The 15,895-nt window shown below is 39.2% G+C and overlaps 1 protein-coding gene across 1 annotated transcript; it reads left to right on the top strand.

Annotated features, from left to right (window-relative positions):
- The first annotated feature begins 1,522 nt into the window (after positions 1-1,522).
- Positions 1,523-15,018, top strand: LOC143337951 (long-chain fatty acid transport protein 2). Its single transcript, XM_076757975.1, has 10 exons — positions 1,523-2,046; positions 6,624-6,824; positions 7,714-7,872; positions 9,961-10,085; positions 10,452-10,646; positions 11,381-11,471; positions 12,060-12,258; positions 13,014-13,111; positions 14,323-14,453; positions 14,542-15,018. The coding sequence occupies exons 1-10, from the start codon at positions 1,569-1,571 to the stop codon at positions 14,716-14,718; spliced, it is 1,854 nt and encodes a 617-aa protein (XP_076614090.1). The 5' UTR covers positions 1,523-1,568; the 3' UTR covers positions 14,719-15,018.
- Positions 15,019-15,895: the final 877 nt, after the last annotated feature.

The following is a 15,895-nucleotide window of genomic DNA, read 5'->3' as shown; positions in this document are numbered from 1 at the left end:
TTCTTGATTATCCAATCAGTCCTCTCAGTGCTTATTGTCCTAGCTGTCCACCACCTGTTTAGCAGGCTGTCTTTGTCCTCTCTGCAGACTAGCATTCCAGCATTTATTATTTCCATAGTTGTTTAGTTGTGGTTTATCTCTGCCTGCTGTTTGCATTTAGATTATTGTGCAGCTGACTTTCTGTTTTGTCTATTACCTCAACTTAATTAAACTTTTGACATTTTTGGACTTTTTGTGTGATCCGTGCAGTCTCATTCACAGGCACATTCACAGAGAAACACTGGTTTGTGTGTGGCAGAGTGAAGGAGGTGGGAGAGGACTGCAGTGTGGTTGAGCTCTAGTAAGGATTTTAATGTTAAGAGGGTAGAGCTAGAGGCAGAGATAACCCAGCTAGCAAAATTTGATTCCCAAGATGTTAGACATTATTTTTGGTTGTGAGAATGTTTATTGAACGTTCCTGCACAACATTCCCTCAATGTTAAGTTTAGAAGGTTTTCTGATGGAAAACCAACATTATTGTTATGTTCCCTGAATATTCTGGGAAGATTACTTGAACATTTCCCCTTAACATTCTCCAGATGTTAAAATGAGAGCTTTTTCAAAATAGAACTAAAATAAGGTTATATTCTCAGAACTGTGTTGGAAGGTAAGTTAAATAAGCCTTGTGTTACAAAGTTTGTAGCATTGTGAGTGAATGTTGAAAGAACTGTCCTATTATCATCCAGCAACCTTCCTGGAACATTCAACTAACCGTCCCAGATCATAATAATATTAGTTTTATATCAGAAAAGAAATTTCAGCATCTAGAGAAGGTGAAGGGGAAACGTTCCAGTAACCTCCCTCAAACACAGTAACCCAGACTGGACGAGTGCCCAGTTTGTCTCAACCTGGCTCATAGGGCCACGACAAAGAAGAAGAAAAGCCCTTTCAAAGATTTTATTAAGTAATTTCTATTGACAACAGTGACTGAAATGTAAGCATACAAGTATAATAAAGGATCACAAAGCATCGGTGGTTGGTGTCAGTAGTGTTAGTGTGCATGGAGGGTAAGAATCATGTGGGAAAGTTAAACGTGCATAAAATAAGCACAGCAGAATCAGGAAGAAAGGCCAGGAACACTGTGCTCAGATGTCAGCGCTGATGACCAGCCTGTAAACAGCAAGGTACGTTTTAAGATCATTGCTAAACAGGTAACAGCAGGGGTCACCACACCAGCTAGCAAGAGCACGGTTCACTGTGTCAGTGGATAAAAGCTGTTTCATTGACAGAAACGAGGGAAGGCATTCAGGCAAAACATCTCTCACAGTATTTCTTGCATTTGGGGGGGTTTGGGGGCATTCAATCAATCTTAAGAGCCCCAAAATAGCTTGTGACGGCCCTGTTAAATCTACAAACGGTTCATCCCGTGCTCATAGCTCATTGGCTGTCACTGTGCTGATGTGAAATCGCATAATGAGCAGGCTATCAGCTTGACTGCAGGTTCTCCAAAGACATGCGCGACTGCAGCCTGTTATTTAAAGTTTTGCAGCAGTCTTGAAGTAAGGCGTGGTGCTGTTTTTAACGTCAACATGATAGCTCTGGTGTTTACCAGCGTTTTGGCTGGACTGCTGGCTCTTCTTCTCTACCAGAGGATGACTTATCCCTTCTTGTGGGCGGATTTGATTTATTACTTCAAACTTCAGGGGTACAGAAAGACAGTGCAGGCTCGCATGCAGCAAGGAATCATCACATACCTCGACTGCTTTCTCTACCAGGCCAGGAAAAACCCGAACAAACCCTTCATCATCTTCGAAAAGCAGACTCTGACATACCAAGATGTGGACCGGAGAAGCAACCAGTTTGCGAACGCGTTCCGGACGGAGGGCTCTATGAAACAAGGAGACATTGTTGCTCTGTGGATGTTCAACGAACCGGATTTTATTTGTGTGTGGCTGGGACTGTGTAAACTGGGCTGTGAAGTGGCCTTTCTCAACGTCAACATTAAAGCCAAGTCTCTGCTTCACTGCTTTCAGAGTTGTGGAGCCAAGACGCTTGTTGTTGGCGCAGGTATTGCACGTTTTCTCACGTTTTTTTTACGCAGTTTACTTGAAGTGAATGGAGCTCTATCAGTGCTCCTCACGGGGCTTTCATTTATGAAGTCCGACCACAGAACCCTTCGAAGGTATTTGAAATGATCCCCACACAGTCAGTTCTGCAGTCACTAAACACATGAACAGGAGTGGCTGCTATTTACTCACACACACATGAAGAAACACGTTGGGAAGTCTATTATGACACACACGCTTTGCATTGCCTTCCAGGGCCGAGCAAAGATTTGTTGGGGTCCTTTTCATGTCCTTAATTGGGGTTCCTAGAATTTGGTCAGCACACTGTTCTTGACAGTTTCCTTATTGAAAGTACAAATGTACACTGTACTTTGATACAAAATACATTTAAGAAAATACTACAGTGTAAAAAGTCTATATATACTAAGATATATGCAGCATAACCAGTATTAACAGTATGAGTAATATTAATTTTATGAATACAGTGAAATGAATACACTAAGATATATGCAGCATGTGCTACAGTTGCAACACATAAAATGTATGTGTAAGTATGAATTATGCTAACAGGAGATATTATATACAGAAGAGACAGCTGGACATGGATGCAGTGTATACACAATAATAATAATAATAATAATAATAATAATAATAATAATAATAATAATAGCAATAAAGTTTATTTTCAAAGCACAATTCATGCATAAAGTCTACAAACTTCGTTTACTCGATTTTGTCTTTGGTCAGATAACCTCATGTCCACAAGTTAGGCTCAGCGGAACCACAGTCATTCACCGGCAGCCAGGTCTCTGTGGAGCAGTCTGAGAAATCCAGGTCCTAAAGTGCCCCATGATGAATAGTCCTAGGCAAACAAAACTAGGCAAATGAAATGAAATGAAATTTAAGTAAAGGTTGGTACAGGGTAGATCTATACAGTATGGATAGAGAGCAGACTCTCCCATACCATACTGCTGTATTTGTGGCGGACAGGTAGGGAGGTACGTGCCAATTGTAGACAAGCATAAGACAAACCACTACCACCACTAGGGGGAAGCCAATCCTATTAAAAAGCCCATTATAAAACCTATTATAAGAACCTCTAGTGGTGAACTTTAGTTTCTCCAATTTTAGGAAAGACAAAGTATCAGGCAGCCAAGATTTAAATTAGGGTAGGACAGGGGATGTCCACAGTAGCAGAATTTTCCTAACTATAATAGCACAAAAAAAAAAAGGAGAGATAGAAAAAGAATAGATAGACAATCAAGAGGGATACAAAATAAAAATCAACTATATATCTGTACATTATACACAAAAGACTATAAAAATAATATTGCCTTGAACATTTGAATTGTACATAGTAAGATATGGATAATAAAATGCAGTTTGAACTATTGCACAGTAGAAAATATCTAAAACAGTAGAAAAAGAATATATAAGCACAGTAAAAAAAAAGAGACAGTATTTCACAAGATATTTGCACAGATGTAAATATATTTTAGCAAATGTTAAATATTGATAATTCAGTTGTGCAAACAGTAGGTTTGTGATGTTGTGCACAGTGCTTCATTAAAAGATCCTTGAGTTAAACAGTCTGACAGCTGTTGGAAAGAAGGACCTGTGGTAGTGTTCTTACACAGTGGATGCAGCAATCTGTCACTGAAGGAGCTACTTAAGGCCTCCACTGTCTCATGCAGGGGTTGGGATGGGTTGTCCATGATTGATGTCAGCTTGGCTAATATCCTCCTCCCACCCACCTTCTTGATGGTGTCCAGAGGGCAGTCCAGGACAGAGCCAGCTCTCCTGACAAGTTTGTTCAGTCTTTTTCTATCCCTCTCAGAGCTTCCACAGCCCCAGCAGACCACTGCAAAGAAAACTGCAGATGCCACCACTCTGTCAAATGTTCTTAACAGTGTCCTGCACGCTCCAAAGGAGCTCAGTCATGGTCGGGAACGTTCAATTCTAAAATTTTGAAGATTGTATAAAAAATGATTGCCAGAGGCTAGACAATTTGGGGCATGAGACCAGAACATGTCGGTCTGCTTGAGCATAAGGCTAAGGCTAAGTTGATGGCTCCTTGGTAATAAGCAGTTCATTGTCCCATTTGTCTGTGATCTTATTAGTGACAGACTCATTAGCTGGAGATAAGAAGTAGGAGGCATTTAATGCAACTCCAACTACTGTGCGATGAAGTAAACCAAAGCATAAACCAGAGGTTGGGTAAGACAAGCCACAGTAAAGGACCTGCTCCTCTACAGCAAAGTTTTACCAACTCTCACATTAACAAGGAGATAATGTCACCAATAAATGGAAAAAATGACCAAAGTAGAAAGATAGGCAGGCAGTGGGAAATTTATAGATACCAAGGTAATATATTAATTTTATTCACTACCCTTCCTGCCAATCAAAGTGGCAGGCAGTTCCACCTGTGTAGGTCAGGTTTGACTGTTGCCTCCAGGGCAGCAAGGTTTTGTTCCCCCAACGTGCAAATGGATTGTGTGATTGCAATGTCAAAGTATTTAAATCCTGAGTTGATAGTCTGAAATGTTTATAATTTATAGTTATAGTAGGCATCACTGATTTGCTCCGCAAAAGAGAGAGAAGGGTTTGGAGCCCTGGTTGTTTCTGAACACAGATGTGTGAAGGGAGGAGTAATTTGATCCAGATGAGGACGCCACCGAAGCTGAACTGTCACAGAGCAGAGAGCTTTTATGAATCCTGTCTGATCTTCTGGTATAATTGAGGGCTTGACAGATTCCAATGGGTGAGCAAAGACCTTTGGAAATAGTTTCATGTCTACAGACAAGAGCAAAATTGGGTGAAACAATGTACAGTTTGACAGGTTTCTGCCCTTCTGAAAGCTCAGAAAGATAGAGGCTTTTGTAAGGGCCAGGGTGGTGAGACTGATTGAACATTTCTAGTAGCAATGGGGTCAGCTGGTCCAATAATTTTGAGTCTTTTAAGACTCTGCCTTCAGACCAGGTGACAAGGCAGCTCTAAGAACGAAGGGTCAAACTATCCCGGGCCATCATTTTGCCAAAGCATGAATATACCCAAAGAATCCATAGCAAATTCCAGGACAGTGGTGACACATGGCAGGGAATCCAGGCCATCACTAACTACAGGACAACACCATCTGCCAGTGACAGTAATGCCTCACTTCCAGATGTGCTGAACAACTTTCACACTTGGTTTGTGGCGCAAAATGGCAGCAAGGAAGAATCATGCTTCCTCCCAATGACCAGATGCTGTGTCTAACCATGGCTGATGTGAGGAAAACTCTGCAGAGTCATTCCACGGAAGGCTGCTGAACCAGACAATATTCCTGGCAGAGTGCTCAGGGGATGTGTAGACCAGCTTGCAGTTCTCACTGACATCTTCAACACATGTACACATATGCACATATGCAGTGCCGTTGTTCCATCATGCTTCAAAGGCTCCACCATTGTTGCCATGCTGAAAACATCTTCAGTGCTTGCCTCATGACTACCATCTTGTTGCACTCAAACCTGTCATCATGAAATATTTTCAGATGCTAATTGGACCCCATGCAGTTTGTGCATTGTCCCAACTGCTCAACAGATTTTGCCATCACCATCATCCTCATCCATTGTGGATGTCAGCACATGCCTCTCACATAAACTCTTCACCCTTCTGCCTGCAACAAGGCACCAAAGCATTCAGGCCCTCACAGCCAGACTGTAACAGTTTCTTCCCTCAAGCCAACAGACTCCTCAGTACTCAGTGATTGACTGTGGCTCTGTGTCGTTCAGCCCTGGAGGAATATTCTTTGTTTCTCTGTGTACCAACTGAAGATGGTTGAAATGATAATAATGACAATCTACAGTCTAAACAATTTTTATAGCTCAAGACCAAAAAGCTCATAAACTTATGTGAACCCCACAATTTTTGGATGAAACTCATTTTATTTAAACATTACAGTTACCCATTTTACCTTTCCTAATAGTGCAGGAGCTTTTGTCTCTCAAAATAAGCAATTTAAGAAAGAGTTCTCTGTACAAGTTTTCACTTCACAATGAGTGAAATGCTTAAACTCACGCAAGGTCAATGACTTATCTGAAGACTACAGCTCTTGTAAAATTACTATCTGTCCTTTTATTGTACAGTAAAAGTTAACATTTTTCAAGTCAGGACCTCCATGTGAAATATTATCAGTTGTACTGATAGTTGAGAGGTAGAGAGCAAAGTACCATGCCATGTCTTCTCCCATCAGTAAGCATACCAATGTATTTAAACGGTATGCAGCTCTTAATCTGAAGGATATGTTTATATTGACTTTTCATCCTAAATTGTTTCAATGTCATGTTTTGTGATTAATGATTAATGAATGATTATGGAATGTGCTATCTTGACTGCAATGTCACACACATACAGTCAAATCTGTGTGTAGGGAGGACAAAATAACAGGAACACCTTAGAGTACAATTCAGTCTGATACAACCTCTCAAAGTAAATAGAAATGGAAATGGAATGAACAGCTCTTTGTACATGTTTGTTTACTGGCTTTGGTTTTGTCTGATGTAGTAGCAGTGAGATAACCCATTGTGTCTGTTTATCCAGAGTTGGTGCGTTTGGTGGAGGAGGTGCTACCTGATCTGAAGGACAACACGGCTGTGTGGGTGGTGGATCACACATCACCCTCCAAAGATTTCGGAACCTTATTAGATAAGCTGGAACACATGTCTGGTGAACCTATAAGTGACCTTCCTAAAGTTGACATCATGTCAAACTTTCTCTTCATTTTTACCTCAGGCACTACAGGTACTCATGAGCATTACATTCTTCAGTTATTACATGACGTACATCAAGTGCCATTATTAGGTCAACATTTCAGTTTGTCCAATACTTCGGTTTATGACCAAATACCTAAAAAAAACTAATGACATTCTCAGCAGCCTCAACTGTACCTTATGTTTATTCCAAATTAGCAAATGTTAGTATGCTAAAACAAACTAAGAGGGTGAACTTGGAACAACATTTATGCTGTACATCAGCATGTTAACATTGTCACTGTGAGCATGTCAGCATACTGACATTTAGCATTTATTTCAAAACACCACTTTGTGTAAGTATAGCCTCACAGAGCCGCTAGCATGGCTAGCAGTCTTGTTTTAAACACCAAAGCCATTTGATGGGTTTTACATTGATTATGTGGTATAAACCTTGGTATTAAAAAATGAAAATTCTGTATAGCACTTTTCTTACAAAGTGCTTAAACACACTACATAAGAGAGTAATAAATTTACACTGTGAAAATCAAACCAGATAAAAAGAAAGCATGATAGAACAGCATAATGTAGTACATCAAATACAATTAGTTCAGTCCAGACAAATTGCAAGACATCTAACACTAATATCCTCAACGCAAAGCAACGTCTAATTTAAAGAATTACAAGTCAAGTTCATTGAATTTGCTTTGCATGTATTGTAGTTTGGCCATATTCTAATTAAAAATTGTAGCAAGAGTAAGACGATTAAGATCTGAATAAATATTTTGCTTGACTCCACCAAGTTTCAGAGTTAGCAATGTAATTACAAAACCAATTTAGAGATTAAAAATGTGATAGAGACGCCGAGCAGATGCAACTTCATGCCTGGAAATTTACAGCACGTCGACCATTTCTGCAGTGGATGTGCTATTCTCTTCCAGGTCTCTCCAAAGCAGCCCGTGTAGGCCATCTGAAAGCCATTGTGAGCATGGCCTTCTTTCAAATGTGTGGGGCCACATCTGATGACATCATCTACATCACTCTTCCTCTTTACCACATGTCTGCTTCCCTGTTAGGGATTGGAGGATGCATACAAATAGGTAAGAACAGCCGACTTCAGGCAATTTAACTCATCTTTCAGAGCTCATTTTTCAAGAGCACCACCAGATGCACTGTCGCGTTCTGCCTGCAACTAAAGATGGAAAACAGAGCAGTAAGCAAAGCTGAAGGAACACCACACTACTGTATATTCAATGAAAATTGCCATGAAATTAATATTTAGTGTGAGAGCTGCGCTCAGCTCTTTACAATCAATGGGAGAAAATGGCACATTCACGCAGTACAGCAGCAGCTAACAGCTCTCACACACATTTTCTTCAGAATATTCAAACAGTCTAATTAATACCACAACATTCTGCAGTGGCATGCCATCCCATCTGATTTGTGCTTCATGGAACCACCATTTGTTTTTCAAAAAGACAATGACCCAAAACAAACCTCCAGCCTATGTGAGAGCTATTTGACCAAGAAGGAGGGTGATGGAGTGCAGCATCAGATGACCTGACCTCCACCATCAGCAGATCTGAACCCAATTGAGCCTTATTTGCTAATAAGTGCTCAGCATATTTGGGAACTTCGTTAAGACTGTTGGAAAAGCATTCCAGGTGACTACCCCATGAGGCTGGATGAGACAAGGCCAACAGCGTGCAAAGCTCTCATCAAAGGTGGCTGGTTTAGAAGAATCTGAAATGTAGAAAATAATAAAAATAAAGGAAAAACTATTGGATGAGAAGGTTTGTGAAAGAACTCTTGATAAACAACAAGTTTATCTGTTTGGCCAAAACTACAAAGTACAAAACTCCCGAAAGTCAATGTTCACTGGTGTTTGCTATAAAATAATTCCAGCATTTAATCCCCTTAAAGACAGAAACTCTTGTTTTTTATATTCATGTTGGTGTACACATTAATCAAACAAGATATAATGTGTTTATGAGTGAGCTTTAGAGGTATTTGCAGATTGTAACTGCAAAACCCTTCTCCTAATGATGGGTTCATCATAACAATGTGCCATTTGTCGGATCAGGTCTGACTATGAGTGAGTACAAGCATCAAAGTTCAGATTTTGCCTCTGCAGCTTCCTTTTCTAATTATTTAGTTGGTTGGACCTTCACCTAGCTGTGTTTTCCCACACAGTAAACCGGCTGTGGCTGCATGACAAACACAATTCCTGGAAGATTTGTCGCTTGTATTCAGTATGTTATAAAGTCAAGGCGAACAGTGGAGGAAACCATCATGACGACGGATATCCTCTTCGTAGGCCTTTAAGGAATACTCACTTCCTTGTATACCAGGAGAAAAGGCCAAAAGGAAGCAGAGGAAATTTCTCACTGCAGCTCTAGCTTTAAATGACTTGCATTTATGTTGTCAAACGTCAAAAGTTGTTTTTAGCAGTGCTGAGAGTAACATAATGCAAAGTGAAATGTTACTGTAATTTCACTATTTGGCGGTAACTACAAATGAAGCTAATTGCGAACTTGAATAACGCAGTTGCAGTCACTGAAATTTAAATTTCAGTTACTTGTTTCTTTTGTTTTATGTAAAAATAGTGGACAACTGCAGAGGACAGTAGACGAATGCAGCCTATTCTCTGGATTTTCAGGTTTATGTTCTCCCTTCACCTTTTTGGGGCGCATCACATTTCAGGAAATGTGGACTCTGTTTTCATCGTATGTTTGTAATGTTTCTAATTTAAAGTGAAGAAACGAGATCATCAAAAATAATTATGATGATACAATTGTAGCTTAAAGGTAGCAATGCCAGTCATTGCTGCCTCTGGTGGTCTGGAGTAGTAATAACTCCTTTCACTCTAGATAATGGGTACAATGATAGGATCGACAGTTGTCTTGTCCCACACTGCACCACAGCAACCCTAAAATTAATATCTGTGTGCATTAATAATAATAATATTAATTAATAATTAATTAATTGAAGCAGACATTTAAAAGTAAATTACTTTCCATTGTAGCTATTTTTATATGCAGTTAATGGTAAAGTACTTCACTTGCTTTAGAGAGAAGTAACTGTAACTACTTACTAATTTTCAGTATCTTGCACAACACTGGTTTTTAGTAATATGTTGTCTTACACCGCTCACTGTCTCCCTTGCTGTCTTGTCCTTCGGATCACAGGTGCAACATGTGTGTTAAAAAAGAAGTTTTCCGCCAGTCAGTTTTGGAAGGACTGTGTGAAACACAACGTGACTGTGGTGCAATATATAGGAGAGCTCTGTCGATACCTGGTCAACCATCCCAAGGTAAGCCTGGCAACATTTAAAACACAACTCTTTCTTCATCTTAAATTAGAATTCTAGATGTTTGAAGACACAGCAGTGACTCCTAGAGGCTGCAGTGTTCATTACTACAAATGAAAACAATATTATGATCATATTGGATGGTGCAAATCTACTTTTTGAGCATTATTTGTGGAGGGGCTCAATGGGTGCTCAGTAAAGATCATGGAATCTGCTTTTTCAAACCATTGATCTATTCACGCATTTGGAAAAAGTAGCCTTAGAGAGCTAAAAGAAGCGTTTTTTGCTTGCATTCTTCACTTTTACAAACAGTTTGCCACTGCTTCCAGTCTTTGTGCTTATTTAATCCAAGTCTTACTCTGCCTCCAGGTTCCAGAGGAGATGGCTCACAAGGTTCGGCTGGCAGCAGGAAGTGGTCTCAGGACAGATGTTTGGAAGGAATTTCTCAATCGCTTCGGTAAGATCAAGATCAGAGAGGGTTACGGCCTGACTGAGGCCAGCATTGGCTTCCTCAACTACACCGATGAGGTTGGACCAATTGGGAGGGCGAGCTATTTCAACAAGGTAAGAAATGAAACATTTCGTAATGTTTCCTCTGGACCACACTCTGTATATCATTATGTCTTATGTTTTTGGAGGTACAAAATATACACAATAATGATTGAAATTACTGCTTTATCGTATTGAGAACATCTTTTCCCCATTTTAAAAATATGCCTGAGATCAACTACATTGTAAAAGCTGTAAATTTGGTAATAATATACTGTAAGTTCATGATATTATACATTTAAATCATTGTTAATATAATAAATACCAATTCAATTCTACACAGATTCAGATTTTGTGTCACACACTCCATCATACAATGTGCAGTGAAATGTTACCATTTCCAGCAGATACAATTTAATAGTTAAAAAGAGGAAGAGGAAAAAAAAAAGAAAAGAAAAAAGAAATGTATAATAACTGCAGATTGTATAAGTAGCCTAACAATAAGTGTAATGCCAACAGTTGTATAAAGTACAGTAACGATATTGAGGAACATTATAAAAAGCAAATACAAATATTTCCAAATTTTCAAATCAAAAAATCTAAAATGCATGCAACATATACAACGGCTGCAGTGCACAGTACAGTTTAGTGAAAAAAATAAATGCATTACTGACTGTATGGTATGTAACCATGATGTAGTGGTTTTATTTACTGAAAACCATCCATGGTGATGTAATCTCGATATTCAGATGATAAATGCTAAAGCTGTTGCTCATCAAGTAACATCTATTGTCATTTAATTTTTTCAGCTTTCTATGCCGTTTGAGCTCCTGAGATATGATCCACAAACATACGAGCCAGTCCGAACAGACTCTGGAAGAGGCATACGAGCACAAAAGGGTAAATGGATCACATGACAAGTTCTTTAACATGAAGGTCATTCAGTCAAATGCAGCGGTTTGTGTTAGGGCTCGTAATGCCTAATAAGTCAGTTATCATTCTGATGATTAATCCCAAGTGATTTTTACCTCTCAGGAAAAAAAATGTCAACAACGGCTATTGCTAGAGGGCACAGCTAGATGTTTGTTAATTCGAGGTCAAGGTAAACTTCATTATCCCACAAGACAAATTCTTGTGGTCACACACGTCTCAGTTAAAACACAGGCATGAACTATACATGCACTAACAAACACACACACACACACACACACACACACACACTACACTACACTATCCTGAGCAATGCTAGCAATATAAAATTATACATGCGATACAATATGCAGTCTATCCAGTCTAAATATACTATATGGACACTCAAAATGCCCACAAACAAAATACAGTCTAAGCATTCAGTATTCACAATCCAAATACCCAGAACCCAGAATATACATGTATATTTCTTTTTTGTGCTGTCTATAGAACATACAGTAGATGTTTCTATAGCTCATGTTTGACTAAATGTACTGTACATCTTGTGTGTGTGCACAGGAGAGGCAGGGATCCTGGTAGCTCCTCTGACAGCCATGAACCAGTTCTTGGGCTATGCAGGGAACAAGGTCCAGTCTGAGAAGAAGCTGCTCAGGGATGTGTTCAGAGATGGTGATGTCTATTTTAACACTGGAGACCTCCTGCTCCACGATAACAGGGACTTTCTTTACTTCCGTGACCGCATCGGAGACACCTTCAGGTTACCTTACTGTCTGTATATAAAACTGTGTTAACACAACCTGGCTAATGTATTTCTGTTTCATTTGGCAAATTTGTTGAGAGTGAGAATACACAATTGAAATGTTTGTTGGTGTTATATTGAATAGAAACCCTCTACCAATGTGATCTAAGATCAGTCAACACCCAACAATCTTTGTGTTTACACCTGCGCTAACTTGGTTTCTGTCTGACAGAGATAAGATATCCGGTTACAGATCAAATATTTACCCTAGGTTTGCTTCTCATTTGTCTTTATTGTCTCTTTGTTTCCCTCGGTTGCATCTGTAACTGTTCTCCCTTGTTCCCTTGGATTCATTTGAACACATAATATGACATACAATCCTAATAGGAGTAACAGGGTCACACATTAATCACTGCCAACCCTACTTGGCTGCTTACTTTTTACTGATGTCATCCCACTTAACAAAACAGAAGTAAATGTTGCAGCCTCAGGGAAAACAACAGTGGTATCAGGTTGACCTTCCAGTCATTCCATACTTAATACATAAGAATTAAGTGCTGAATTTCAGGACGTCAATTACAAGATCAACATCACAAATACACTAAAGAAATCACAAATATGAATACATGAATATGTAAGTACTTAGACTTGAATTAGCCAGGGTGGCCAGAAACATGACTCCAGATGAATGGTAACTGCTGTTTCTGTTGCCCCAAAGTGGCCTAAAAATCAGTTGTTGTACATTTAGCTGCATCTATCTCTGTGTCCTCCAGGTGGAAAGGAGAGAATGTTTCCACCACAGAGGTGTCAGAGGTTTTAGGTCTTCTTGATTTTTTCCAGGAGGTCAACGTCTATGGAGCTGCCGTACCAGGTCTGTGTGATCTAAGTGTTACATTGTGATGTCTAATACTGCACAATGTACAGTGGCCCAGTGGTGCAAAACTGAGTTGTTCATGTGTTTTTGACTTTGTTCATTTGGTATGGAGTTGTGACATAGGAGAAGATATGGCAGCTGTCACAGGGTTATGGAAGTAAAAGCAAAATCTAATTCTAAAGTCCAGCTGTAGTTTATATGAAGGTAACAAGCTTCAAATGTCTAAATTGGACAAATCAAGTGAGTATCTTTGTTGTGGTAGTTTCTTGCTCGTGTTTTCTTCCTGTCAAGAAACTTACATGTTGCTACTAGGATGTATCCCTCACTAAGGAAACACTGTGGAAACTCCAAGAGGAGGTGTGCTAAGAATACTGAAACTTTGGAAAATTGCCTCCTTATTTGTCTAATTCAGACTGCTAAAACCTCATACCAGCTTCAGCTGAGCTGCAGGATCACTGTAAGTGGGCATACAGACTGAAAACAGCCCAGGGTGCCGGTTGGACATGGTTTAAACTCTATTCAGCATGCAGATATGCCACCCCGAGTGGACAGCTGTGTGGAGCATGTAAACAAAATACTATATGTCCAAGCAGCATCGTAAATAGTAGATAAAAAAATTTCATAAGGATTGTCGTGGCTGACTCTGAATGGAAAATGTTCTGCAGTGTCTTTGCTAACACTTTCACAATCTGTAAAAATGTTGTTTATTACAGCCTCCCCATCACCTGCTGCTGTTTGATTATCAGCTGATAGACATTCAGCGGCATACCTACAGCCTTATATGCTGCCTGTGCACCATACAGCAGGCTTTCCCGCCCTTGCTGCTTTGTAAAAATTGTCACTCCAACATGGGTTACATTGGGAGGGATGTGCTGCTTCAGGTACCAGTGAGGTGATGGAAGATTTCTTGCTAAAAAGTACCAAGATCCAGTTTGTAGTATATAAAGCCATCTGCCATACCAGACTGATGGAAAAAGATATCATCAAAAGAAATCAAAAGTATTTTTCCTCACTTTGATTCACAATGGGCATAAATACTTTCAGAAGCAGCAGCTCCTTCCACTTTGCAGCTCTATTGAATGTTGTACCTCCGGGCCTCCATAGTCATATATCATGGATAAATCAAAGTAAGACAATAGAGGTACTGTGGTTAGTTCGCTTTCATTCATTTTGTATGACATGGTGACCTTTGCGATCTGTGTATGCAGGGCATGAAGGTCGAGCAGGTATGGCTGCTATTGTCCTAAAACAGGATCACAAATTAAATGGAGCAGAACTCTACAACCATTTAGTAAAAACACTTCCTTCGTATGCCTGGCCACGGTTTCTCAGAATACAGGTAAGTCATGCGAGCATTCATTACATTCAGCATGCGTGTTTAAATGTAAAGTTATGTTGTTCATTTGCATCCCTGCCTGTGGTTTCAGACCTCTCTGGATGTAACCGAGACCTTCAAGCAGCAGAAGATGAAGCTGGTCCAGGAGGGTTTTAATCCAGACGTCACCCAGGATCCTCTGTATTTCTTAGATGTCTCTCAGAGAGACTATATTATCCTGACTGCATCTCTATATCAAGACATAGTGTCTGGAAAGATCAGTTTATAAACATTAGGACAAGTGAATGCCAGAATACACAGTACATTGAGAGATAAGCTTAAGTTAATCATGTTGTGGCCATGTTTAATTTGTTGCCACTTGACGTCCTGGTTTGTTATCAGTGCCACAGTGAGGGGCTTCCAACATCTTTAAATTTCAGCCTCTTAAGACAAGGCTGTATCTACCCCTTCTCACAGTTTTCATATGTCAATGAGTTGTGAGCAGTTCAATCAACAACTGATTCTTCTTCCTCTGATTGTTATTGGTCATTTTTATTAGCCTGAAAAGAAGAAGATAAATAAAGAAGTCAAAACTTAAAAAAAAAAAAAACAATAGGAGAGCAGAAACTGTTTTTTGCTGCTTTCTTATCCTGTCAAACATATGACAACCCCTCAGTGTGTATGGTCTGTGTGCAGGCCAGCCGTGATTCAACTGTGACAAATAACAAATTAAACAAAACAATTAAAGCATCAGTTTTTATTACGCTCTTTAGTATATTGTTTTCTAAATAATGAAAGTGAATTAAAAATGTCAACAATTGGATCAAACTTCCATTAAGAATGCTCTTATTTAGGAACTTACTGTAGAAATAGTAGCCAGAGCCTTTATTCAGCTCAACTTCAAAAAGAAGTGGGCCTTTATTAGAAGCAGGCCTTTATTAAAGACGGGTATTTATTTCAAATTTTCCCTATTTTCTAAATATGTTTGATCAATATTTTAGTAAGAGTGCTCCCTGTGTCCAGGTCTGTTGTTTTACTCTACACCTCCTCAATGTTTACATGTTTTTGATAAATCCAGTGTAATTTATCAAATGTCCATTTCCACAGCACTGATTCCATCAACACAACAACGGTATTTTACTACAGTTTCAGTTTGTCTTTTTAACAGAAATGCATGTGTTATTAACTTATTTGTGCATGGTGAAATTCTTACTACATTTATACTCAATGTTTCATGAAAATTATGGTTTGAAAGTTAAGATATGATTTTGTACAGTATGTTTCATAAGCCATAGGGACAGAAATTCAGATAAAAAATATATACCATGTATATCTCCACATGATATATACTGTTCATATATGTGAATGTGTGTACACACTATATATGTATATAAATGAATAAATATATAGTGCACCAACCAAAAATTGGTGTTCACAAGCCTTCCAACTGATCAAGAGCTTGTCAT

This window comes from Chaetodon auriga, chromosome 19 (genome assembly GCF_051107435.1).
Source record: "Chaetodon auriga isolate fChaAug3 chromosome 19, fChaAug3.hap1, whole genome shotgun sequence".
NCBI classification, from domain to species: domain Eukaryota; kingdom Metazoa; phylum Chordata; class Actinopteri; order Chaetodontiformes; family Chaetodontidae; genus Chaetodon; species Chaetodon auriga.
Note: the sequence above shows the minus strand (reverse complement) of the source record. Positions and strands in the feature narration are given on the sequence as shown.